This window comes from Grammomys surdaster, unplaced genomic scaffold (assembly GCF_004785775.1).
Source record: "Grammomys surdaster isolate TR1022 unplaced genomic scaffold, NIH_TR_1.0 136, whole genome shotgun sequence".
Taxonomy (NCBI): Eukaryota; Metazoa; Chordata; class Mammalia; order Rodentia; family Muridae; genus Grammomys; species Grammomys surdaster.
Window position 1 is genome coordinate 409,526 of NW_021604594.1, and position 27,757 is coordinate 437,282.

The 27,757-nt window shown below is 47.6% G+C and overlaps 1 protein-coding gene across 1 annotated transcript; it reads right to left on the bottom strand.

Moving 5' to 3' along the window:
* Positions 1-26,567, bottom strand: Slc43a1 (solute carrier family 43 member 1). Its single transcript, XM_028762937.1, has 15 exons — positions 26,267-26,567; positions 24,927-25,093; positions 13,733-13,910; positions 13,580-13,635; positions 13,375-13,451; positions 10,759-10,851; positions 8,951-9,084; positions 7,833-8,011; positions 6,627-6,773; positions 6,489-6,524; positions 6,133-6,286; positions 3,903-4,044; positions 3,579-3,652; positions 2,011-2,134; positions 1-693 (listed from the first exon to the last, which is right to left on the bottom strand). Exons 1-15 carry the CDS (start codon positions 26,380-26,382, stop codon positions 547-549), a joined length of 1,824 nt encoding a protein of 607 aa, XP_028618770.1. The 5' UTR covers positions 26,383-26,567; the 3' UTR covers positions 1-546.
* Positions 26,568-27,757: the final 1,190 nt, after the last annotated feature.

Sequence of the window (27,757 nt, forward strand, 5' to 3'; positions counted from 1 at the left end):
TTTCACTTCCTTTTTTATTTCCTCTAAGATCTGTAAGAAACAGCACCAGGGAGGGAACCCGCCCTCCAGCCCCACACCCCCTCATGGACACAGCCAGCCCCTCCATCCCTCCCCCGCAGGAAAGGATGCCATTTGCATGTGCAGAACGTGAATGTGTGCACACTTGGCAGCTGGAATCTTAGTGTAGTCTGTTCACTGATCAATGAGTCTTCAGAAGGCAGCTCCACAAAGGCTCCTAGGCCAAGTGTGGAGAAAGGACAGCCCCACACTGTTTTCCAAGAAGATGGCCCAACCACTGGAATAGGCACTGTCTTCAGTTGATGGACAGCTTGTTTGGGGGAATTCTTTAAGGGTTGTTTTTGGTTTGGGGGTTTTGTTCTCCTTGTTTCCCTTTTTTGCAAGTCCCTACAAAAATAGAACTCTTAGTATTTATAAATCCACAGCCCCTGGCTCTGTGCACACGATGCAGGTAGATAGCCATGGGCCATTCCCTTTGTGTTACCAGGCCTTGATTGCCTGTCCTCCAAGTCTCTTGGCCTCAGGAGTCTATGTAGCCACCTTCGAAGTATTGAGCACCTTCTGAGGGTCTAGCAACTTGGTGGCATATTCTCTCTGCAGATGAGACCGGTAGTAGTAGAGGTAGGAAGGTAGGAGAAATCCCAGGAGCGAGAGAATCAGGAGGCCCAGATTCACCTTCAGAACATGGAAAGAAAGTCAAAGAAAGCCAAATCATTACTGGCTGGACACATCCTCTTCAGGGACCTGCCTGAGACTCCCAACATGGAGGAGAAGGTAGCTGTCTGTACTCCAGGTCCAGGACCAGAAGAAATGTAGTCAGACCTAGCAGGTGTGGTGGCTGTTCCATCAGCATGTCAGATGGGTCAGCAATCTGGCAGAGGGCCTGAGGTGAAGTCTAGGAAATAACAGGGAGGCCCCACAATGCACCACTCTCATGAATGGAGGAACTTATGCCCCTGAAGGCAGGCTCATGCCAGCCAGCAGGATCCCAGTAGCATGACAAGAAAAGGCTCTTTGTCATGGCCAAAGGAGCCACAGCCAGCCTGGAGCACATAGGACTTCACTCCCAGGACCACGGCCTTCACGAGCTCCTGGGAATCACATCCTACTCCATAACTCATGTGAGACTTTGGGCAAAAAGTCTCAACTCTGAGTTCCTCTTTCACAGGTCGACTGTGGCAAAGACTGAGTGAAAGAAAGAAAAATCAGCATGCTCGGCACCACAACTGCTCAGCAGGTTTCAGGGAGGGTAATGTCAGTGTTCTCTCAGAAGGAGGGTTCATGGTTGACTGTCCCACAGCAGAAATAATGTCAGGGAAGTGGATGAGAGTTCTGCAAGGGGGGCACTTGATGATAACAGTGGCACCTCAGGAGCAGGCGCTCTGCCAGAGTCAGGTGGGGAAGAACCCTGAGAGAGGGTGCCTCCGTAAGTCAATGTGAATGGGAACCATGAGGACCACAGTCCAGATCCCCAAAATCATAAATACTGTGTGGGAGTGGTGGTCCGCCTGCAATTCCAGTTGCCTGGAGAAAACTACCTAACCAGACTATTCACACTGTTAAGCTCTGAGTTCAACTGAAAGGCCCTGTCTCAGGGAATAAGGTGGAGAACAATCAAGTAGTGCACCCAGTGTCAACCGTGGGACTCCACATGCACACATACATGCATACACACACACACACACACACACACACGTACAAACACGGACACAGTCACACACACTCACCACACACATGCTAAAGCTTAATGAAATAGGATACAAGCAGACTGTTGGAACCAGATCAGGAGAGAGACTGATCTGAGACGTGTGGTTTTTAACACTCTGGGAAGGGTTCTGATGAGCAGCCAGCCTCACAGACCCAGATTAGGTATCTCCAAGGCACCTCCTGGTTGAGATGCCAGGAGTGAGGGGTTCTAGAAAAAAACCAACCCCTCCCCCTTCCCCAGTACTAGGATACGTGTCCCCTGGGCCATGTTCAACCGGCTCTCACCCAGAAGGGATCTCCATGCAGGGGTCCAACCATGGCCATGAAGAGTAACTGCTGCAGCAGAGCAAACACAGCACTGATGAGGGACTGAAGACCTGTCAGCGTCCCAAAATGATTGGACGGGAACCTATCCAGAAGGACATCCAAGAGTCAGAGGCAAGACCCCCTGCTGCCCAGCACCCATCCCGCTCCCTCCCCAGATGTCACTGTGTTGGCCAGGAGGAGTGTTCCTTGAAGAATTCAGGCTCTGTATGTAGCCCTTGGTCCCTGCCCTCAAAGGCATATGCCACTTCTGAGCCAGCAGGCTGGGTTCAGTCACCTACTCTCTGTGTGGTCATTGTCAGTAGCTCAGTCTCTCTGTACCCCACTTCCTTCACTAATAGCAGGGAGGGGACAAGCCTCAGTAGGTTACTCATGTTATTCTTTCCACAGATGTTTACTGAGCTTCTCCTATGTACAGACACTGTTCAAAATGCTTAAGAAAAGCAATGAACCGACAGATATCATGCAGCTGTGGTCTAAGGTAAGATAAATGCGTAGCATCTTAATGCTAAGAGCTAAGGAGGAAAGCTAAACAGACAAGTGGAGAACTGCATGGAGACCAGGGTCTTGCAAATGGAGACCCTGAGGTGACCAGAGGTGGTCATGACAAAAGGACAGCTAGATAACTCGTGATCCAGCCCATGTTAAAAGGAGAGTAGGCAGGTGGGCATAGTGGCGCACACCTTTAATCCTGACACTTGGGAGGCAGAGGCAGGCAGATCTCTTAAGTTCAAAGCCAGCCTGGTCTACAGAGAGAATTCCAGGACAGCCAGGGCTGCACAGAGAAACCCTGTCTCAAAACGTAGGAGTGGGGAGACACAAGGTTACTACAGGTGATGCGGATTTGCAATGATCCACACGTGAGATGACACTGGGTTGGGCTGGGACTCAAACAGGCAAGGCTGGGAAACCAGATGGGGGAACGTGAAAGGTGGAGCCAAGAGGATTACAGCTACCCTGGATACGAGTGTTCAGAGAAAAGACATCAAAGGTGACTGAAAGGCATAGCTGGGACAGTGTAGGAGAGGAGCTCCTACACTGCTAAGATGGCTCCAGGAAGCATTGGCCAACCACATACCCAGAGCCTTCCCATGAAGGGGCACTGCATGACATAATCCATGCAAAGAAGTATCTCAACAATGACTTCCGGTTAGAATGAAGGGAGAAAGGAACCAAAGTTGTTCACTAGGACACTACAAGAAATCTCTACAAGACAGGCACGAGGAGAGAGGCCATAATCCAGCCCCAGGGCCAAAACGTTTATCAGAGGAGACTCCCATTTTCTTTAGGAAAGACATCATGACTTGGTCATCTCTGTGAATAGGGGGTGGACTACCTGTAATCACTGAGCTCCTGCCATGAGATATGAACAGCCAGCTTCCACGACCACATCCCCCTCTGACAAGCCAATACTGACAGGAGGCCAGGAGCAATGCCACTTCAGAGCACTGGGTCCCTTTCAGCTCTGGCTAAGCATCCCTAATCATGCAGGCAAAATTCTAGAAGGCAACTTGGTCCACATGACTCACACTGCAGCGTAGAGACCTCCACAGGCCGAGTGAAAGAAACCACGAACTATGGTGTGCAGGACAAAGGCCACCAACTGAAATCCAAGGAGAGAGAGAAGAGGGTCAGAAAGATCAAGGCAGAAAGAGGAGGGACCCAGGCCTTCGAAGGCCATCTACGGTTCTACCCTGATCCAACCCTCATCAATATGAGTTAATAAGCATGCCCCCTGGAGAACCCAGGATACAGACATGGAACAGAGCCATGCTTCTAGAGTGTGCAGGTACTGGTAGAACATCCCTAAGAGGAAGTCCTAGAAATGGAGAGGGGTGGAGGAAAGCAGATACCTGCAGCTCTAAGTTCTTGATGAGGCAGGTGATGCCAAAACCCACAAGCAGGATGTTGGTCAGGGTGAAGGCATTGATGGCATTGGTGAGCTTTTGTATCTTGCGGTAGCGTGGTCTGGTGAACTTGGTGATAGCCCCATCTCTGAAAAATAACAGGTAGTCACTAGTTGCTGCCTAGAACTCCCTGGGAGCTCCTTGGTACTAGCCTGGCCCCATCCCCTGCTGGTATACCTGTAGATAGGAAAGCGTCAAAAGCAGAAAACCATTTCTCCATCTAGAGAGATGACTTAGTCAGTGAAGAAGTTGCCTTGCAAATGTGAAAATCTGAGTCCAACCACTAAATGTCATATATATATTTTTTTTTCTAGGTATTGCTAAACAGCATGATGTACGTCTTTAATCCTAGCAATTCAAGGCCAGCTTGGTCCACATATTGAATGCTAGACTGTATCTAAAAGCGGTATATATATACTTGTAAACTCAGGTGTCAGAGAGGTACAGACAGGTGAATCCCTGGATCTCACTGGCTAGCCAGTCTAGCCTACTGGGCGAGGTCCATGTCAATGAGACAGCCTATTTCAAACTGAAAACTATAGACAATACCTAAGGAACAGCAGCCAAGGTTGTCCTCTGCCCTCTACCCACATGTGTGCATGTTCACACATACACACACACACGCACACGCACATTCATACTCACCTGCAAAAGAGAAAACCATTTCTCTATAAGCATGGCTTCCTCGTCTAACTAGATAAGCACCAACTTGAGGTATAAGTCTACAGAGCTATCCCCAGAATGCAGAATGTCTGGAGGCCCAGGAATCAGCCTGGCGAGTGCCCCAAGCATGTCTCACACACACTGAAGTCAGGAGATCATAGATGAGAAGGAAGATAGAGAAGGGATTCCTCATACCAACTGCCCACCAGCCTGAACAAAAGCAGATGCCAATCTGGGCACAGCTTGGCATGACTGCCCAGAAGTCTCCCCTTTTGGCATGACTAAGAGCTCTGGGGCCAGCCCAGGATAAAGAACATCAGGCTGGGGGTGATCTCAGGCTGCCCACCTGTCCTGTCAGATGGGCTCTGTAAATGGGCTTTGACCATCAAGAGTAGAAGACTGGAGTCCAGAAAACAAAAGAGAGCCACTGGGTCTATCCTTAAATACCTCTTCTCCTAATCACCCTCTCCTACATTCTCAGGGCAAATGGATTTACAAAGGGCAAAATTGTCAGGATCCCCAAGTTCAATCCAACTTCAATCTTCAGCCAACAAGATGCCCAGGATAACCCCAGGCCATCATCTACTACACCATCACTCTGAGTAAGCACAGGCCATGACAGAGGTGATTGTAGGTTACTACTAAGACTATACATTACAGAAGATACAATGGCTTCTACCTTCACCTCTCCCCTCTCTCAGAATTCTTTCTGTCAGGAAGCCATATCTAAAGTAGTCCTAACACGGGCCACTTCATGCTCAGTCACACTAGCAAACCTGGAAGCAGTCATCCAATCCAGGCAGCACTTTAGTAGGAAGCTAGAACATAACCTTATGAGAAACCCCAGGTTGGAAACAGAAACATCCAGCTGAGGTATTCCCAGACTCTCTGCCCTTAGCAGAAGTGTGGAATAGTGAACATTTGTGATTTGGGAATAGGGCAAAGCATTCCAGAGCAATAGATAATTAATAAACCAACTCCCCACCTTTCCTTAGCCTTTGTTTTGAAATTGTCTGGGTTCCACTCTGTAGACAAAGTAAGCCTAGTACTACCATGTAGCCCAGGCTGGCCTCAAGCCCATAGCAACCTCCTGCTTCAGCCCCCTGCCTAGATAACAGGCATAAGTCCCCAAGTTCAGACAAGCTTTAGAGTGTTTGCTTTTTGACACTGGCTCAGGAACCTGCTGTGTGTGTGCTCTCCGGCTGGTTATTTAGTGGTACAGGTCTCAGCTTCCTAGACTGTCAAATGAGGACCATCTTGAACTCATCTCCTAGAGATTCTGTTGGACTCAGAATTGTGCAGAGTGCCTAGTGCACACCCAGCCCTCAACTATAGGTATTTTTTATGCCAAACAGGCCATGCCTTCTCCAGCCTGTTCCCCCATCTGTAAAACAGGGAAGTGCCTTGCTTTCTCAGACCTCTCAGGAGACTGAAATCAGATGCTATATGCACAAACAAGGAGGAAATGGAAAGTGTTGTCTGGGTTCCTGTCAGCACCATCCCTACGGGTTACCTGGCATCTCCAGAGGAAGCACTCTCACTCAGGGTGCCCTCCATTGGAGCATCCACACAGTCCTTGATGCGCCAGTCCATGATGTAGCCAATGAGGGGGCAGGTGAGAAGACACAGCAGCTGCATGACTCCAAAGATGGAAGAGTAGAACTCAACTGGGCAAGAAGAGAAGTGGGGTCAGGATGCCAGCAGCTGGGTGGGCACTGCCACCCGCCTCCAGCAGAGGAAGACTGTGCTCAGACAACCTTCATTTGATCCAAATTCTCAGGACCCCAGGACTATGAGAATGAGTCCAATCCAAGGAACAGGACATGTCAGGGTAAGGTATGGGCCAGGGCTCTGCTGTTATCACCCTACCTGTCTCTTCCACCTTCTGTCTCTGCTCATTCGTCTCTGTGGGTAGAGGAGAGACATGGTGAGCAGATGATCCTCTGAGCTGCGCTGCACACACACACCATGCCCCCACCCCTGCACGGGGTTTCCAAAGAGTCTTACCGAATTCCTTGCCACCAGTCACAAGGAACTCCAGGATCTTGTTCATGGCACCCATGTAGAAGATGACCCGCAGTTGGGTCATGCCCATGGTGACGAGGCTCCACAGGAAAATGGGGGAGCAGAGGCTCTTGCGAAAAGGGACAGACTCTGAGGAAAGAGTGGTGGGAGGTCAAGCCCCTGGACCGTCCACTGTTCAGCTTCTATGGGTCAAGTGTAACTAAAGGACTCTTCAGAGACAATAAGGTTCAGGTACACTATACTCTAAGGTCCTGCCAAGCTCTATAACAGCCTCCAAAGCACATTTTCAGGGGACTTCTAAATGCTTCCTGTGTGTGTTTGTATATTAGCAATATTTATGAAGCAATTGCTATGCAACACAATTCCCAATAAGCTTTATTTTCAGTAAGTCAATTCTGCAACAATCTTTTTTTTTTTTTAACTTTTACTTGTTTGAGCTAGGCTTTCCTACAGTGAGGAAGCTGCTGCTCAGACAAGTGAATGGCTCGCCTGGCTCAGGCTCCCACTCTAAAGCATCCTCCTGTAAGGATGGGCAGTGGGGATAATTACTATTATGGCTAGACCCACTATGCGCCACATGAACAGCTTTCCTGCCCAGTGAGTCAGGCAGTCCTCCTAACGACCCTCCCCGTTGGATGATGGTTTAAGACATGAAGAAGGCAAGGGTGAGGACCAGTGACAATGTCATTCAATGGAAAGCAGGATTCAGACTCTCACCTTCTCACTAAAGAGCCCATGTTCCATCCTCAATCATGTAGCTGAGGCCTGGGGGGGTGGGGGGGAAGGGGAGTGGGAGAGAAATCCAGCTAAGGTATCTTTAGAAAGGAACTTCAGCCTTGTGCATTTCTTCCTGTGGCCAGCAGGGGGTACAAGTATTCCAGACATCAGAAGGCCCTGCCTGCAAGTTCCCTGACTGGGCAGTGCCTGATGCAACAGACAGGGGGATTGATTCCAGGTGGGTTGGGGGGCAAAGCACCAGCTGCCTCACAGCTCAGGAGATTTGCTCTATGATGGAAGCTCCTGCTACCCTCATCCAGAGGATCCAGCAGGGTACCCCTAAATCTGGACTTCCCACTGGGCTTTGATTTCCCCATCCACGATATCCACAGAGGGTATTATGAAAACCAAGGAGAGATGACATTGCACCCTCCCTGCCCCTCAAGGTTAGAAACCGAACAAGACACTCACTTTCAGGAGTCTTTTCTGAGGTACCAGGGATATCCGGGGATGAAATAAAGGCATCAGCCCCGTCCTCCAGGCTGGGGGTCTTCTGACTCAGCCGCTGACCCACCATAGTTACATGGGTGTAGAAACGGTCACCTGTGACCTTGTGGTCCAAGGCTAACCCAATGAGTTTGATCTTCTTCCTGCCAACAGTCAGACCACAGTATGTGAGAGCCAGCTGTACAGTCTAATGTCAAGCTCTAGGTACCATTCCAGGCTGTCCCAGGGTACTGACCACCCCTTTATCTGGTCCTGACATAAGCTCCCTACTGCGGCCCCCATCTCTCTTGCTCAGAGCCTAGCTTAGGCAGCTGCCTACACAAATACCCAGGTAAATGAAGGGCAGATGAATGTTTTTCTCTTGGTCTAGTCTCACAGAAGAGGTACAGACATTGGCTCAGCCGGGTCCCCTCCAAACTTCAACTCACCTCTTCAATGCTAGGACCTTTATCAAGTCTCTCTGTCATTAACAGAGTTGGTAACAGCATCTATATCATACAGCTATTTAACAGTAAGTACAATGTGTGGCATACAGTAGCTACTCAATTAATGCCAGCTATTTGACTATTACCATACATAAGTGCTAGGCTGTGCAGTACCACCTCTGGCTGTTATTGAACTGAAAAGGGGCTGGGGAAATCTGGCAATCAATTTGCTCCCCCCCCCAAAAAAAAAAAAACAGTAAACTAATTTTCTTGGCAGCCTCTTGTTTGGTTCCATATACTATTTACCACGTTTCAGGGATGGTGGTGAGGTCACCTAATCAAACCTTCTCCTCCAAAGCCAAAGATATTATTGACATTAATAGTAAAAAGTACATGTTGACCACCTATTATGTGCTAGCTCTGCTATTTTAAAAACATGTGCAAACAGGTGGCTCAGGTGCAAAAGCAGAGCTGGGAAATATGAGGCCATTTGCAAAACTGAATTCCAAAGCCAGGTCTAAAGCCAAAGCCATTCTGTCAATCACATCATCATAGCCCTGGCGTTAACCCTCTACAGCAGGGGTCAGGGGTCAGGGGTCAGGGGCCAGGGGGTCAGGGATCCACTTCATACTCCAACCTCCTCTCCCAGCCTCTCACGTGTAATCAACTTCCTCAGGGGCAGGAAAGGCTTCTGCAGGCCAGTTGAGAGCACAGTTCAGAAAGATAAGACAGGCCAGACCAGACCATGTGAACATGATGATCGTGAAGGGGACTCCAGCATCGTAGATCAGCTGTTGGGGAAGAACAGGCTATAGAGGAAGCCAGCTTTCCTGAGCCCCACAAAAGCAGAACCCTTGGAGGACTGAAGCCTCCAAGGTCTCTTGCATCCTGCTCCTTATACCCAATTTGAAGGTGGGGAAACCAAAGCCAGAAATTAAAAGCCAGACCAGAACACCTGCCATTCCCTTCCTTCACTCAAGCCCCATTGAAGGAGCGTGGGGCCATTCTTTAAAAGTGCCTGCCCCTTCCTCAACAAGCCTAGGGACTCTCAACTACTACCTTGGAAAGGAATGCCAATTTTTGCCAGTGACTCCATAAAAACTATTATTTTCACACACACACACACACAAAAATGTTACTTCATATCATATGCACAAGGGAAATTAATGCTCTGAGCTTACCCTTCCCCTGGCTAGCACATTTCCTCATGGAAAGGCAAATCCAACATGAGAAGCCTTATCTCAAGGTTCCCAAGAGCACACAGGTACATACACCGAAAGGAAAGGAGGTGGGTTGATCGGCAAGTTTCTAATCCCAGAACAAATAGGTTCCAAATTGCCTTGGGCTCTTGTGCAAGTGTGCCGGCCCCTCTGATAAGAGAACTGTCTCCAATTGTCCTCCCTAACAGCCTCCTGGTGAGAGCCCTGGTCACTGTGTGGGGAAAACCTCCACCTCTTCCAGGAACTTGAAACTTGGGCTCTTTCCTTCTGGAGGTAAGACAGCTTCTATAAACAGCACCCCTTAAGCATGTAGGGGTAACGTAGGACTCCTCAAGCTCACCACTCCAAACTCCTTTAGAGAAGGTAAGCAAAAATATCCATGAAAGCAACCAGCTGCCCAAGGTCAACTCTGAAGAACGATGGCATGGTCCAGTGGAAAGAGTGCTTTGTACCATTTGACGGAGGAAGAATCGAGTCCTCCAGCCCACCCCAAGCTTAAAGCTTAGACCTTCCTCTTCCAGGTCCACCAGGCTAGCCTGACCAAGATCCACTCTGGCATAGGCTTACTTCGTAACCTTAGATTAAGTTACCCAGCCTCTCCAGTAGGAAGACTTAGCCGAAATATCTGGCCTTCCGGACTTAACACCACCACTTACCCTGCCCCGTCCAATTCCTGGGGCAAAGCAAAAAGACAGCTTAGAGGAGCAGGGAAATGGGTCGGTGGTAAAGTTTGGATCTCTATCACATAAGCAAAGGTGGGATGTGACAACACACGTCTGCCACCTGGGATGGGCTGTGGTGTGGAAACAAGCAGATCCTAGTGGGCTTACTGGTCTGCTGGTCTAGCTAAAACTTCAAGCTTCTTGTTCAATGAGAAACAAAGAAACTAAGATGGAGTCGGTTGGGGATGGTGCACGCCTTTAATCCCAGCACTTGGGAGGCAGAGGCAGGTGGATCTCTAGGAGTTTGAGGTCAGCCTTATCCTCTACAGAGTAAGTTCCAGAACAGCCAGGGATAACCAGAGAAACCATGTCTCAAAACAAAACTAAAACAAAGAAAGAAACAAAAAAGATGATAGAGAGCAAGAGACTATGATCCCACATCAACCTCTGCTGCCATAAGCATGGATGAGCCCAACTGTATCACACACAGATACACACAGTGAGGGGGAAAGAGACAACCCAGCCTTCCCCAGCCTTCCCCAGCCTTCCCCAGCCTTCCCCAGCCCTATGAAAAGTGCCATACCTTGATTCCAGGGAAAGTGATGGCAGAAGACGCATAGGAACCAATCATGAGGGCCATGAAAGTGGATCGCAAATTCCCAAACAGGTTGGGCAGCTGAGGGAGAAGAGCAACTCCTATGAGCTGGTGAAATGCTAATACCTTCCTGGGCTCATCTTTCTTAGCACTCTATAGGAAAGCTCGGAGGTGAACTCCAGGAATGGCAGCCCCAGGAGACCTGCAGAAAGGTCCCAAGGTAAAACCCACTGGTGAATGTTTTCATTCTGACCGGTCTATCACACCCATGGGCAACTAACAGTGTTCCAGAAATATCCTTAGAGAGAAGTCTTAACTTTGTCTCATCCCAGGGCTACCCCAGTTTTTTTGCTCATGGAGCCCCTTTTATTTGATGACACCTCTGGATAATATGCTGGAGCAAGTGTTAAGAAACATGGAACAAGGGACAGGAGAGCTTACAGATGTTCAATAACCAGTGCGCACCCACATAGTTTCTCACAACTGTTTATAACTCTGGTTCCTGACAGCCTCTTCGGGCCTCTGCAGGGCAACAGGCATGCATATGATACACTGACATACATACAGACCAAACACACATTCGAGTAACATAAACAAAAAATAAATAAAAAGCACTGATGTAGTCCATCCAACTCATTTCCAAAATGAGAAAGCTAAAGCTGTGACGAAAAGAAAAGCACTCAAGCTTCCAGCCTTAAAGACTTCCTCCTGGCCCCACCAAGGCTATGGCCGTGGATAACCCTCTAAAACAAAGGTGACCTTTAATCCTCTTCAAGGCCCAAATACCATAGTCCACCGGTTCTGCTGAACTGGGATAAATCACAGGAAAGACCAGGACAGTAAGAACGAAGCTGAGGTGGCTCTGATGTGCAAAGCAGGCTCAGAACACCAACCAGTAATGAATTCATTGATCATTTATTCTGCTCACTAATAGAGAGCCAGGCCCTCGGGGAAAGGAAAGGCAAAGTCCTCCCTTCATCCCACTGTCTTCCAGTGTTAGATGCCGTAGGATAGGACCTTAGATGCCATATGGAGACTAAAAACTCTCCACCAGAACAGAGGCTCAGTCAAGAGACCTCAAATAGCAATGTGGGAGTAAAGCATTTAGAGAAGGGAGCTGTCGCTGACCCAGGAGAACATAGTCAGGGAGACCAAACAGGCTCCCATTAGAACAAGGTTTCCTAGTGCCCTCTGTCTGTTACGTACACTGTCAAGGACACCAGGAAAGGATCCCAGCACCTCAAGGGTCGAAGAGGCTCTGTCTAAACCCAGCACTGGCAAGAGCTAACCATAGAGTGACCCAGGAGGTAGCGTATCGGCAGTAGTTAGAGCCCACAGACGGACTGCAACAGCAAAAGGCTCTTGGTTAGGCTTGTCAGCAGGGGCAGGGCCAACAAGTGGTGGGGCGGGGCGGGGCTGGCGTCAGGCCCCACCATTGGCTGGATATCACCAAGGCGATGACCGCTGAAGAGTAGACTGGCTGGCCCTCCAATCCCCTCTACAACCCAGGGCAGGGTCCAGGTCAAGCCTCCTGTTCCAGCCCTAGAAGAGATTTAGAGGCCTGAGCCAATTTGCACAGCGGGAAGGGGTTGCTGCACAGAGGGGTGGATCAGAAGGGACCAGCTTCCTTGAAAGTTGTGAAATGTTCCCAGCTGCAGTTAACGGCAGCTGCTGGGATGAGAAATTCAGCCAAAACACCCAGTTTGGCCGAATCCGAAATAAACAACCAAAAAAAAAAAAAAAAGCCCAACAGTAAATTCCCTACCCCACCCCCACCCTGCTAAACTTTTAACCCTTATACCCACAGACATACATAAACATATACAGTAAAACAAACACACAGAGATGTAATAGGTTAAGCCACATGAAAGGGTTAGTTTCATAGGTCGAAGACAGTCAACTATTGGCAAATTCACACAGTACAACCTCGCAGACACATTTCCATTCAAGCCCTTTAACACACACTCCCCTATAATGTGGTATAGGTCCCCACGGCTCAGCTGCTCCTTGGCCCTAGAGACATTATCCAGTTGAGTTCTCTTCCCAGTATTTATAACTGCTGACATGATTTATTAGTTTGCTTGCTTATTGGGTTTTCTGTTCCACCCCTCCCTAATCCCCCATATGGAATCTTCTGGAAGGTGAGGACATAGTCCTGTTTGTACTGTAGGCTCATTGCGGGAACGGATCTCAACTGACATTACAGGCTCAGTACACACACAAAGTCTCACCCACGCACAGCTCCGTGCCTACCCTTAGTTCCCACCTGCATAGTCTGTCACACACGAGCACTTGATCAGAGACAGTCATTATCCTTTCTCGTGATTCCAAAGTTGTTTTTATTTATGTGTATGAGTGTGTCTGGGTGTGCCTTGCATGCTGTCCCCTTAGAGGCCAGAAGAGGGTGTTAGTTTCTCTGGTGCTTGAGTTATAGATGATTGTAAGCTGGAGGCCTGAGGGGTCTGACAACCCAATCTGGTCCTCTGGAAGAACAGCAAATGTTCTTCACTGCGGAGCCCTCTCTTCAACCCCCTCTCACTCATTTCTAACCCCACCCACTCCCAGGTGTCTGGATGGCTGCCAGGGCAAATCAGTAATACTCACAGTAAGTGAGGTAAACGTTAGGCAGATGCCAGCAAACCCATTCAAGGACAGTGCCAGGAATATCAATGGAGACAAAACTGAAAAGAGAAAGAAGGGTAGATGAGGGCATTTGTGGAGCCATGGGAGTCCACAGACAGAAACTGGGGTCAATGTCCACCTTTATCGTGCCTATTCTAGAGAAGGCACACAAGGGCAGATGGCTTACCTTCAGTGTCCCGGGAGGCCAAGGCCATGAGAGTGCAGGATGCGGCAAAGCAGGCACTGTAAGGACACAGAAAAGTAGGGCATGAGTTTTTAGCCTCCCCTCCTCTGTATCACCTTCCTGGCCTTGTATCTCCAAACAACACAGCGACCTCACCTGCCCACCAGGCGCAGGGGCCTAGGCCCAAAGCGGTCCATGAGAATCCCCAGAGGCAGTGTAGTAGCACTCAGCAGGAAGGAACCAATGGTGAAACCCAGATTGAGCATCTTTTCCTGCTGGTCACAGCTTGTCCACTGATGCAGTTCATCTTGGGTGATATTGGTCCTGTTCTCAGCTGAGGAGGGAAAGAGAGGGCTCAGCACATGCAACAGAATCAGGAAGCCTGGCTCAGAGGTCCTGCCTTCCAATGCAGGCCTCCGGCTTGAACCAGCCAGGTGTCCCTGGAAGTAATATGCTCTGTCTGGGGTAGGAAAAGAGCTCGTGAATGATAGCTGTTAGGATCTGGTCCTGAGAGAATCGCATACACTCTCAATCTGAGGTTTCAACTAACTTAGTTGAGAAAGTGGACATCACAGTATGTACCAAGTTATTACAGTCATGGGAGAGCACCAGTGGGGAACACCCCAAATCGGTGACTGGTTCCTTAATGTGTGCAATAAGATCACACATAAAAAGTAGAGGAAGCCTTCTCAGTAAGTGACATCCTGATAACAACAGCTCGTATTATTTAGCACTATGTTCCGGGCACTGCTCTGCACAGACCCTGTAAGTCACAACAAGCCCGCAAGAGTCCACTAATAAAGCATCCCATCCCCCAATGAAGACATCGATGTGCTGCCTTCCAGGGGCCAAGTTCAGGTGTGAACCTGGGGGTTGTAACAAGGTAAAGGGGACAGAAGGTGACTTTACATAACTCTGTGCATTGAGCCATGTGGTAGTTGCTTCCGAATTGTTTCTGGGTGTCAGGGGAAAACAGGGCATTACCTGGGAAACAGGCTAAACAGGGTCTTCATTCCTATCGCCCACCTGACTAGCTATGGACCAGGGAAACTCTCTTACTCTGTGCCTCAGACCCCTTGTCTGCTAACAAGGGCAGCCAACGAGCAGCCTCAGCTGGAGACAGTAAAGAGAGTTCTGCAGAGTTTCTGGCCCAGGGGAAAGGGCTGAGGCACATTCCAGAGCTCTTGAAATAGCTGACAGTGAGGTTGAGACCAGACCTACACATCGTACCCTTAGCTCTGCAAAGGCTCATGATGGGGAACAAATGGATGCTGATTTTAAGAGTGAGGTGAACTGTTTGTGATGACTCATGCATGAATTCCCAGCCCTCAGGAGGCTGACACAGGATTGCCTTGAGGACAGCCTGAGCTACATAGTGAGTTCCAGGACAGCCTAAGCTATGCATGAGACTCTGCCGAGAGAGAGAGAGAGAGAGAGGGAGAGAGAGAGAGAGAGAGAGAACAGACAGAAAGACAGAGACAGACAGAGAATCGTTAACTAAAAAATAGAAAAGTAGTGAGTTCTGTAAAGAGAATGGAAGGATACGATTGTACCTGGGTGTTGGGAAAGAGGGTGGTTATTGACCTCTGACTTCAAGTAGCCTTAAACTGCCAAAGGACCTACAGGTAGCAGGAGGTAATGATATCTGTGTATTAACATAAAAAAGAACATAAAAGCAGGCTACCGAAAAAGGAACTGCCTTGGGTAGTTCCAACTACCTGGGAAGCTAGGAAAAGGGCTAAGGCACCTAGAGGAAGTGGGCAGGAGGTTAGCCCACTCAGTCTTAAAGGAAGCAGGCAGGAGGTTAGACCACTCAGCCTTGAGAATGATGCTAACCATCATACTTTACTATCCTTATGATCACCATCCATTTTGCCACTGGGTTTGTCCACATGGGTCTACTCTACACCTGATTGCTAGACATTTGCTATCCACCAGCGTTGTGTTGGAGAAAGACAAGTCAGACCAAAGGCCACAAACAGGTGACCACCACTGATTCTCTCCCTGCCCCTGTTGTGCTGGGCTGGCAGTAGATTGGGTTGAGTGTCACTTTAAGTAAAAATCCAGACTTCTAGTTCATTGACAATTTGGGCTCTCGGCTGTGGCATGGTGATGTGCAACCACAGTCCCAGCTGCTCAGGAGGCTGAGGTAAGAGGCCTTGAATGCAGAAGTTCTGAACCGACCAAACCTGAGCAACATAGAAGAAAGGGAGGGAGGGAGGGAGAAAGAGAGAGGGGAGGGAGGGAAAGTCAGGAAGATCTAGCTGTTCCTACGGAAGGTGGCCTCCTCTTTTGCCAGTGCTGTCCTTAAACAGGTTTACATCTATCTCATAGCTCCCAGATGATGGTTATCTTAAACCTACCCTCCTTGCCTTCTTTATTATCATCTGCCTGCCCTTACATGACATTTGAATTTGTAGCCCCTGAGTTAAAGACTGTCCCTGCCTTTAAATCTTTTATAATCAAATGACAAGCTCCCTCCTAAGTAATTCCACTAGCTTACAGCAAACACCTGCTTTGTGCCAGGTTGTTCAAGCAAAATCTTTACAACAACCCTAAAGAGTAAGACAGCGGTCTTGATTCCAGATGATGAGGTTCCCAGAAGCAAGAGTACTCAACCACTCAGCAGCCTACAGCGGGCTCCAGTTCAAACTCAGAAGAATCTCCAAAGCCAGCAGAGATTCACCACACCACCCATCCTAGCTGTCCCACAGGCCAGCTTGAAAACTTCCCCAAGTATATCCTATGCCAGCGAATTCTGGTACAGAATCCGGCCCAGTGGACTGCTAATGGTCCACTAATACATAAGTTCTTCTGGTTTAAGCAATCAACTTCTTAGGAGTTCAATATGAGCTAGCTCCTAAAGCCTGATCACTGAGTGGCTGGTTAAAGGACCTGCATCCATGGTAGTCACAGCAGAGTAAGTCTTTAGGATCCAAGTGCCCCACTTTCACAGACAAAGGGGACATGGGGGAAAAGAGAATGTACTCAGTAAGTGGGAATGTACTTAGCATCTGGATTAAGAATCAATGACTGGAGAGATGGCTCAGAAGTTAAGAGCACTGACTGCTCTTCCAGAGGTCCTGAGTTCAATTCCCAGCAACCACATGGTGGCTCACAACCATCTGTAATGGGATCTGATGCCCTCTTCTGGTGTCTCTGAAGACAGGAGCAGTATACTTACATAAAACAAATAAATAAATCTTAAAAAAAAAAATCAAGGAAAAGCACATGACTAACACTGTACTCCAGCCCTTGTCTGCTCCTGCTGGGCCATTACATTACATTGGCCATACATACTACATGTGAAGTGTAACTCAAAGTGAGGTTAGGTAGTATATGGAATGACTTCTGAGGTCTCAATTATTGGTTATTTGTGCATTAAAAACATGGGAGTAGACCTTCCAGTCTGCGCTGGTGCCCAGAACAGTCCTAGGGTGTCAGCTCTGCACCCAATCCCCCAAAACCCAGAGGAAGCTGGACTCCCAGGAGCTCTAACACACCCAGGATCATAGGATGCTGAAGGATCATGGTGGCTGCCAGAGTGACGGATGAGACATGCTGATGCCAGGACAAAGAATGATGCTGACCTGTGAGCTTGCTGAGTGCCCTGACAATGGTGACTGGGAAGCTGTATTGGACATATGTTCCTGACCCACCTTTGCTTACCTATACCCCTGATGGGACAAGCTGCCTTGCCTCAAGTTTTTAGATCTTGTGGAACAGAGAATCAAAAAGAGAAGTTAATGACTCTTGTATTTTTCTTAAATGTAACCAGTTATTCAGACTCAATCATGTACTAGTCTAGAAATCAATTCAATATTGAAAATAACAGTCTTCATTTGGAAAACTGGATCTGGACATTTTCAGAGACATATTTGGAAGTTAGCTGCAATTCTCTATGATGTTATGTTAGCAAGAGATAAAGTGTTAGTACATGTGTTAAGGCTCTTTTTTTTTTTTTTTTTCATTTATGTGAGTACATTGTCGCTGTCTTCAGACACACCAGAAGAGGGCATCAGATCCTATTACAGATGGTTGTGAGCCACCATGTGGTTGCTGGGAATTGAACTCAGGACCTCTGGAAGAGCAGTCAGTGCTCTTAACTGCTGAGCCATCTCTCCAGCCCCCAGTGTTAAGGCTCTTTTAATTGTCAAGTTAAAATTATTTTTGTTTCTTCTACAGTATTTAATGTAAGTTGCATTGATTGTACACTTTCTTTTTCTTTTTTGTTTGTTTGTTTGTTTTTTGTTTTTTCGAGACAAGGTTTCTCTGTGTAGCCCTGGCTGTCCTGGAACTCACTCTGTAGACCAGGCTGGCCTCAAACTCAGAAACCCGACTGCCTCTGCCTCCCAATTGCTGTGATTAAAGGCATGCGCCACCACCGCCTGGCGATTGTACACTTTCTAACTGTGTTAGTGTGTTGAAACCTGGCATGTCAGTTATGGAGATCTATCAACCAGCTTTTTTTTTTTTTTTTTTTTTTGCCCTGAGTTTTACAGAACCTTGGTCTTCTGAAAAGAGCTTGCAAGTACTGGAAGAAGTGAGTTAGGCTTTAAGTAGAAGGAAGAGGGTAGTGGGCTTGATTATTGCTGGTATAACAGCCTTAATTACATTAATTGCTATCACCACTGTTTCTGCAATTGCTGTGACACAAGAAGTTAAGACAGCTACTTTTGCTAATCATTTAGCAAAAAAATGTTACTAACGTGTTGAATATACAAGAAAATTTAGATAGGCATTTGGAAAAACAGATTGATGCTCTTTATCCTATTCAAGTTATTGGAAGGAGGTTCAGAGTTTAAGAGTAAGGAGCCATCTCAAGTGTCATGCCAAATACCATTGGATGCATGTTAGTTCTAAAATTTACAGCGGTAGTCATTATAATTAGGAAAAAGTTTAAAGACACTTGCAGTGTATTTGGCATAATTCTAACACATCTCTGGATGTTTTAACTTTGCATAGTAAGCTTATGAATTTGAAGAATACTGCTCTGCTGAGCATTGATGAGGCAGATACTGCTGATAAAATTACCCATGCCCTGAAGTCAGTATTTCTATTTTGGCTAAACTTCAAGAATAGCATATATAGCTTGATCATGATAGCCCTTTTAGCCCTGGGAATAATTTTATTCCTGCCTATCATGTTAAAGCTTGTCTTTAACAACATCAACATGTTGGCAGCCAAAGTACATGGCTTGAAACTGAAAATGGACCCCCAGACAGTAAATTAACAGGCTGGCAAGCCAAAGATGGGTAAGATTCTGCACAGACCCTTACCAACCTAAGACAGAAGTGCATTGCTTTTGATAATGCATATTCCCTGATGGGTAAGGAAGGTACTCTTGGCAGAACAACCTAACACAGGCTCAGTCTTGTTTATGAAATAAAAAAGGGGGAGAGGTGGAGAGCTTTTGGGGCTCCTTGGCAAGAATCTAACATGGGTCAAGGACAAGGAAATGGGCTGCTTGGCAGGAATCTGACATTAGGCTAGAACAAAGAAGTAATTTCAGGCAGGAATCTAAACATTAGGCTAGAACAAAGACGTAATTTCAGGTAGGAATATAAATCTTAGACTAGAACAAAGAAGTAATTTCAGGCAGGAATATAAATATTAGGTTAGAACAAGGAAGTAGACTTCAGACATGAAAATGACTATGAGCTAGGACAGGGAAGTAGGCTCAGATAACTTGGTTATCTTGATAAGTCCTTAGAAACAGTGATCACGGGAATGTTCACAGAATTTTGTTTATTGCCTTACTTGTTCTTTGACTATTTGTGTTTATTGTCTTGCTTGTTCCTTGACTATTTGTATCTATTGTATTGCTAATTCCTCAACCTAGAACTGACCTTAATACTTGCATGTAATTAGAATGGTATAAAAGCAAAAAGGAGGAGGGGGATGGGATAGGGGGTTTCTAAGGAGGGGAAATGGGGAAAGGGGATGCCATCTGAAATGTAAATAAATAAAATATCCAATAAAAAAACATGGGACTATATATGTATTTCTTAGGAATATATATAAATAGATACCTGTTTATATACAACATCAAACCCAAGGCTGCACCATACTTTAAATAACAGTTACTATGGAACTCAGAAATGATAAAATTACAAAAGTGGCTTATATATGATTCTGTCTAGGAAACCCTCAATATTAGATCATGGTTAAGCATACATCTCTAGTCAAATCTTGGCTTCACTAGGAATGCTGCTAAAATTTTCTAAAGACTTGCCCCACCTTTAAAATGGAGACAGTGACCTGAAACACCTGGATGTGACAATGGCCTGAGTCCCATACATGCAGAGCAAATTTTAAGTGATTTGATTTGTCTCCTAATCCATGTTTGCTTCCACATGATACTTTCTTGCTGGTGACATGGTCATACCACCAAAACACCTCAGGACAAAGTTCTAGCTGGTAAGGTCTTGTCTATGGCCAAAGGGAAGGTAATGTTGGAGTCAAGTCCTGTGCTCTGAGGTAAGAAGTTTTAAGAAAGGCCTGATGCTAAATGGGAAAGGCCTGATGCTAAGTGGGCTCCGAAGAGTGAGACCCTACCCAGCCAATCCTGGAGCCTCTGAAGGGAAAAGACCTGAGGGATTTGATACCTAAAAAGCATCAAAGAGTCAAAATTTATGCAAATGTAATTCCTGGAGGGGCCCAGATTCCAGCCCCACCAGGCAACAGAACTTGGCAGCTTTGACCTTGTGGTTAACGAAAGATAATTATAAAGAGACTGTAGAATCTTCCTCTTCAGTTAAGGAAAGCCACTGAGACCAGGTGTGTGGCAAGAGTCTCTCCATGGAGGCCCAGGAGACCATTTCGTGGAGCTGTGAAGACGAAGCCTAGATTGCACTAGAGACCCTAAGATGTTGGATGAGCCATGGGATGTCTGTCAAGGAGAGCCGCTAACAGGTTGTAGAATAAGCCTAAGGGAGAGAGAAGTGTGCTGCAGTCAACAGAGTTAGAAGGAGTGGGAGATCTGAAGAGCCTTTGATAACTGACATGAAGTAACAGGATTGGAGTTTGCCCTGCTCCATTTCTTGCTTTGATCTAGTATTTCCTCAGTATGCTTTTTTTCCCCCATTTTTGGAATGCTAATGTATATTCTGGGCCACTGTATGTTGAATTATGTAATTTGATTTTTGATTTTTACAGGGGTTACAGTTAAGAGATTGCCCAAATCTCCAAAGTGACATTTTTTTTTTAAGTGTTGAGGCTGTTACTGACTATGGAGACTTTGGAAGGTGGACTAAATGTACTGTGTATTATGATGTGACTATAAGCCTACGGGGGCCAGGGCATGAAATGTGGTAGTGTGAATGACAATGGTATTTGAATGTTTGATTCCAAGTTGATAGAACTACTGAGGAGGTGTGTCACTGGGGGCGGGCCTTGAGGTTCCAAAAGCCCATGGAAGACCCAGTCTATCTCTCTCTGCCTCTCAGCCACTGCTCCAGTGCCATAACTGCCTGCCTGCTGCCATGCTCCCTGCCGTAATGGTCATGGATTCACCCTCTTAAACTGTAAGCAAGTCCCCAATTAATTGCTTTCTTTTATAAGCTTATTTGGTTATGATGTTTCTTCATACCAAGAACAATATCTAAGACAGCTGGACTGCTCCAGAGCAATCCTCAGCCTTTAGCGGTTGGGTCACTTCAGCTTTTCCCATGAGGCTTAGTAACGAAGTTCTAGGGTCACTTTGTGCCCTTCTCTCAAAGGAGGATGTGGGGATAGAGCCCACGGCTTCGCAGTTGTCAGGGAGCCTCAGCAGCAGCCCTTGGTCTCCTTACCACCTGAGTGACCGTAGGCACATTGCATCTCTCAGTTTTGGGTTTCTGTCCCCCAAAATGGCATTATAATAATACTGGCATCACAGATTTACAATGAGATCTAAAGACCTAACAAATAGTAAATATTTAACAACTGTTAACATTCTTTTGTTATTCTGTTAGTGTGTTACAAACTCAAATGATCCTGATTAAATTTTGAGTAACAGTCTCCATTAGCTCTTATGCCAGAGTATACATAGCAGGGAGACCCTGAAACCAGACAGTATGATCAAGGAACCCCAAAGCCTATACTAATGTCAACCTCAGTAATAAACTTCGCATTCGCTTAGTTCTTCAACTGTTTGTTAAACAACATCATCTGAGACTTGCAATGCTCTGTGACAGAAAAATAACAATTATCTAGATAGAGACCATTAAAGAAAATCACAACCATTCAGAACACAGAGGACAAGTACCTATGTGGTACCTAGCCCCAACTGCTCAATCTACCATACAACACTCCTGGACCTAAGGCAGAAGGATGATAATGGAAGAGGGGACAGAAAGATTTTAAGAGCCAGAGGAAGAGCAAGTTTGTAGTGAGACTGGATCTCCTAGAAATGTCAGGGAAGACTCATGATGAATGAGGCACCAAGAATCGGAAAGGGCTGTTTGTGATCAGATAGCATGAGCAGGACAGAACAGAAAACACCATCCCATCCATCAGCCTGCAGGGCCCCTTAAACAAGGGGGTGGGGAGAGATGCTGTGCACTGCTTTCCAAAAGTGTACAAATATGTTCTGGGGGAAAGGACAAGAGTTCACTTAGTTCACCACAGCCAGACTCAACAACACACCCACTTTCAAGAAACTTAAAACATCAGGACGGTACCTCATAAGACTGAGGATCAAAACTTAAAAGGCCAAACCACAAAACTAAGAAAACACAGGTGCAAATTTGTGTGACCTTAAATTTAACCAACAGTTTCTTAAACAGGATTGTGTATCAGAATAAAAATTAGGCAAATAAAATTTTATCAACACTAAAAAAGGATACACACCAGGAAAAAAAAAAAAGGAAGAAAGAAAAGAAAACTATATAAAGGACTTAGATCTGGTAAAGAACCCTTACACTTCAATAATGAAAAAGAAAGACCTAGGCGTATGGCTCAGTGGTAGACTGTACATTTGCTTAGCAGTGTAAGGCGCAGGGTCCAATCTCTGATAAATAAACAAGCAAATAACACAACTTAAAAAGTGGAAGAAGTAGCTGACTAGATGTTATTCCAGAGAATGTGCCAATAAAAACACATGAAAAAAACATTCAACCTCAGTAGCCATTAGGGAAATGCAAATTTAAAAAGACAATCAACAACCAATGCTGAGGTTGTGGAGAAATTGGAATCCCTCGTGCACTGCTGGTGAGAATCTAAAATGTGGTAGTCATTTTGGAAAACATTAGTTATCTTCATGACCCAGCAAATCCACTCCAAAATAAACACATAAACACAGGAGTATCATCCTTAATATCCAAGATGTCCATTAACTAATGAAGAAAATGTAGTCAGTCTACATGATAGTGAACCACTCTGCTATAAAAAAAATTAAGGCTTATATGTGGAATAAGGATAAACCTTAAAAAAAAAAAACAACATTATGCTAAGTGAAACAAAGCAGCCACAAAAGACAAAAGTCCATTTATAGAAAACATTCCAAATAGGTATAGCTGGCATTTGTCATAGCAAGCCTCTGACAGAAAGCAGACAAGCGGTTGCCTAGAGAGAGCACAGGGGGAGCTGGTGCTGGTAATGGTACAGTGTTGCTTTTGAAGATAAAGTATGTGCCCTAAAATTTGTGGGGATGACTATGCAATATTGAATATTCTGGAACCTATTATGTTGTGTGTTTTAAATGAGGGATCTACACATATCACAGGCCCTTGAAAGTTTTGGGGGTGGTAGAAACGCTGTGAATACTGGCTGTTGTGATAACTGGCTAGAGTGTATGTATTTGTCAAATATCACCAAAATGAGCAAGGTAAATGAATTCCCACTAAAGAATTCTTAGTGAAACTCTATTACTCCCAGGTTCAGAAGGCAGGGAAAAGCCACTGGATGGGTTATAGCAGACATCAAGGCCCCCAGACAACAAAGGGATAATTCTCTCTAGTCTCCAGAGAAAGCTCAGAGGGATTTGAGTCTCCTGGGAGTGGGGGTCCCTAAGGGCCCACTTGGTCCTCTCAACCATCCTGAAATGCATACCTATCATTCCATCTCAGACCTCTTCCTCAAGGAATCCACCCTGCCTTCCTAGGACTCATGCTAACTTCAGCATCTCCAGTCCCTGCCCTCTGTAACTGGGGTCAGGCACCTGGGCAGAGTGCCATAGTTGGGTGCAACCCACTGCTTCCTTACAGATAACTTCAGTAGGGGTGGGGCAGCCCCATGGTATAGCTGGTGCTGCAAAAAGGAATAGATATCAAGAGCGCCTCACCTCCACCCTCAAGGAAATGGTTTCCCATCCTCCCACACTCACAGGCTAAGCTATGAGGCCAACAGGTTGAACTGAGGAGCCAGAAGCCAGAAGGACAATTACATGTGTGTTGAGACACAGCCATCCCAAGAACAGATACTACTATTGTTCCCACATAATAGACACTCAATTTGTAAGGAGCTCGATGGTTAAATGAGATGGAAGGCAGAATTCAAATCCCTGCTGGCCTTCTTTCCACAACATGAATGTGGAGAAAGGGACAGGAGAGGCACCAAACTGCACACCACACAGCTCCTTCACTGAGCACTGAGCACTGAGCACAGCACTCTCCTTTCCAGAGAAGAAAAATATGCACCAAGTTCCAGCCACCAAGTGAGGCGCTCCCTCCCCGAAGGACAGATGCAGACAGGCAGCCTTTGGCTGCACCTACTGTTCTCAAAGAGTTTAGGATTCCCACTCCAGGTTGGGGTCACTTTACACCACACCAAGGTGATTGATGTGGAAAACAGAAACAAACGCTCCACAAATATCCATTCTAGAGGAAATAATGCTGTTAACCTTGTACAAAAGGGTGATTTGTAGAACGGGGAACTCCAAGGTCTTGAAAAGGCCAAGAGTATAGGTCCAGGCCAAGAGTATATATCCGTCACACTAATAATCCAGTTTGTGTGCTTCTTCTTGATCTCATTAAGAAACTCTCTGTGTATTGGTGACGCAGCTCAATGCTTGCTAGCACACAAAAAAGACCTGTTTAACTTGAGAATTCCTTATTCAGGTAGGTGCAGAACTTCTGAGAGTCTACAGACTACTCTAGACAAAAGGTTGTCATAGGCAATCAGCCTAGTAGGACATCGGCATTCAGTGACCACTGAATCAGAGAATCTTGACAGAGTGGCACGTTAAGTTTGAAGAGATCATGAAGTGAACCTGTCCAATTCCTAGATGCCCAGTGTTCCAGTCTTGGACAGCCCTGCTTTGTCGCTTTGTCTCTGCCTGATCACCTGTCCTTGTTTCCAACTTCCTGCCTCCTCCTTCTACCGTCCCTCGCGGTCTTCACCTCCCACCCCAAACCCTTCTCGGATATACCTGGGCACAGGCTGGAATAGAAGCCTTCCTTCTTGAGCATAATCAGCAGGGAGGCCCAGCCCAGGAGCACCGCAGAGAAGAAGAGGTTCTCCACCACAGCGGTGCAAGCCATCCACCAGCGCCTGCGGTACGCCTGCTTCAGCGTGGGGGCCATGGTGGCCGAGACTCTGCAGAGAAACAGAGCGCTCAGAGAAGGGCTTCCTAGCGGCCCTTGGGAAGGGTACTCCATCATGGTGGCTCCTGAGACCCCTGGAGCCAACGAGATGGAGCCTTCATGGAGGCCCCATAGAGCCCGGTGCGGCGGAGCTGGCTCCGCGCGCTCTGGCAGTGCCAGGAGCGAAAGCGCCACTGGCCCGCAGGGCGATATCAGGAACCAGAAAGGTCTGGTCTGAACGAAGCAACTTCCTGGCGCGCTGCCGGGCTTGCCTACCCGGGCCAGGGCGCCCCGATCCCGCTCCAGAGACAAATCCCCAAGTTCCCAAAGTCTCTCAAAGTCACCAAGGGGCAGACCGTACTCTGTAGCCACCTCTGGCCCACAACTAGCCAGGCTCTTGGCGCCAGATCGGATTCTCCGAAGCGAGCAGGAGGCGGAAAGGGAAGTCTGGGGCTACCCCGAGACCCTCTATTCTAGTTACGCCTTTCATTCTACTCCTCCTTTCCAGCGCCTGGGTAGAAAACCTCCTCCCGCCTGCCACAGCCGGCGGCGCTCTTGTCCCTCCGGTCTCCTGGGCCAATCCCACGGCTGCCACGTGGAGGGAGACCCTGGGCGGGCCCTGTGGCGCCCCGGCGCGCCCCTCACTCCGCCGCGCGCCTGGGAACGCGCCAGCCCTTCAGTCCCGGGGAGGGGGCTCGGGCTCCGGCAGGAAGTCCGGTGCCTGCAGCCTTTATAAGGACATACTTTATAAGGAGGCGGATGGGGTAGCCGGCGGGCGGGTGTGTTTACCAGAGGCAACGAAGAAACCCGAGCCCGCCAGGGCCGCGGTAGCCACCGCCAACAAGAGAGGCAATCAGACGCGAGGACCCAGAGCAAGACCCCACCGAGCCGAGAGGGAAGGGTCAGGGGAAGAACAAGCAAGAAAGACGAAGGGGAAAAGACCCTACCCGCTTCTCTAGGGGGTGGCCCAGCCCCTTATCTGTGAAACGGGGCTTTCGAATCAGGGGTCCCCGAGGTCCCTTCCCACAATGACAACCGTGGTTCTAAACAGAGTGGAAGAAAAGAAGGGGAGAATGGAGGGGTCTGGCAGAGGGAACAATGTGCCCAGCGACTCAGGTAACGGACGAACGCTTCTCCGGGACCTGCAAGTGTGGTTGGGTGACTTTGAGCTGCGCTAGCTGCTCACCTGTACCCTACAAACTTGCCTCCCGCAGCTGTTGTCACCCGGAGTAACACAGAGTCTCCGCGGCGCTTCCACACACCGGATCTCCGGAGACCCAGGATCCCAATTCCAAATCGCATCCACGCGGGGGTCTTCCCTGTGTGCCAGACCCAGCGGGCCTCGGAGCTTCAGCTTCACAGCCCGCCGGTCTCACCTCGTCTGCGCCCTCGAAAGAAGCGGTGGATCTAGGAACCGACCGGGCGCCACAGATGAGTGAAGAGGGGAAGCCAGGGCATGGACTACGCGGTCTGCCGAGTTGATAGCTGTATTTACAGGCGTTGGGAGCAGCGCCCCAAGGTGGGGGCGGGGGTTCCCGTCCCTTCCCCACCCCTTAGGTCGAGTTTCATACACACGTGACTCGCCTGTTGGTCCCCAGATACTCTTCTTATCCAGTACGCCTGGGGCGCCTAAATTTCCACTCTCGACCCCCAGCTTCTCTGTTGACCCCCTGAACTAACGTTTGACAGCATTCGCTGCATCTTTGTTCAAAACAACCAAACACTTGGCTGGAGTTAGACTGCATGCTGCAGAGGCTTGGGTGGGGTCTTGAACTGTGAAATCGAAAAGGATTGTTTTCTGAGAGTCAGAACTCTTTTGGAGTTTATATGCTCCAGTTAATGCATTTTGAAAGCTGTCTAGCCTGAGTTGCCTTGGGCAGCTTAACTTCTCAAAGATTGGTTCCTTCTCTATAAATTTGGATAGCAGTAGAATTTGCCTGCCTGTCAAGAGGAGATGGAATTAGGATGCAGTTGTGATGCTGGGTACCCTTGGTGAGCATAACAAACATTCATTGTTGCGGCTGTTGTCATTATTTCGCAAGACTCAATGATCAGGTGCTTCCTGTCGCTAAATGATTGATCTTTTGGTAAATCATTCAGCCCACTTGGCCTCAATTTCCCCATCTGTAAAACAAGGAGGGTATTCGGTACTTATTTGGACAATGGCACAGATTTAGGAAGTAATTATGCTGAAGAAAAATACGGATATGGGTTAGCTCGGTGCATACACTTCATCCCAGCACTCAGGAGGGAGAGGCAGGCAGATCTCTGCGACTTTGAGGATAGCCTGATCTCAGATCTCAGGACAGCCAGGGTTGTTAAACAGAGAAAACCCTGGGATGGGGCGTGGGGGGTGGGGGAGTGTTAGATCTGAAACACAGCACAAACCAGGGTTAGTGGTGTATGTCTCCTGAGGTAGAGATCAGAAATTCAAGGTCATGTTCAACCTGCAAGAAGCCAGCCTGGAGCCGGGTGGTGGTGGCGCTGGCCTTTAATCACAGCACTTGGCAGGCAGAGGCAGGCGGATTTCTGAGTTCAAGGCCAGCCTGGTCTACAGAGTGAGTTCCAGGACAGCCAGGGCTCCACAGAGAAACCAAAAAAAAAAAAGAAGAAGGAGGAGGAGGAGGAAGAGGAGGAGGAAGAGGAGGAGGAAGAGGAGGAGGAGGAGGAGAAGAAG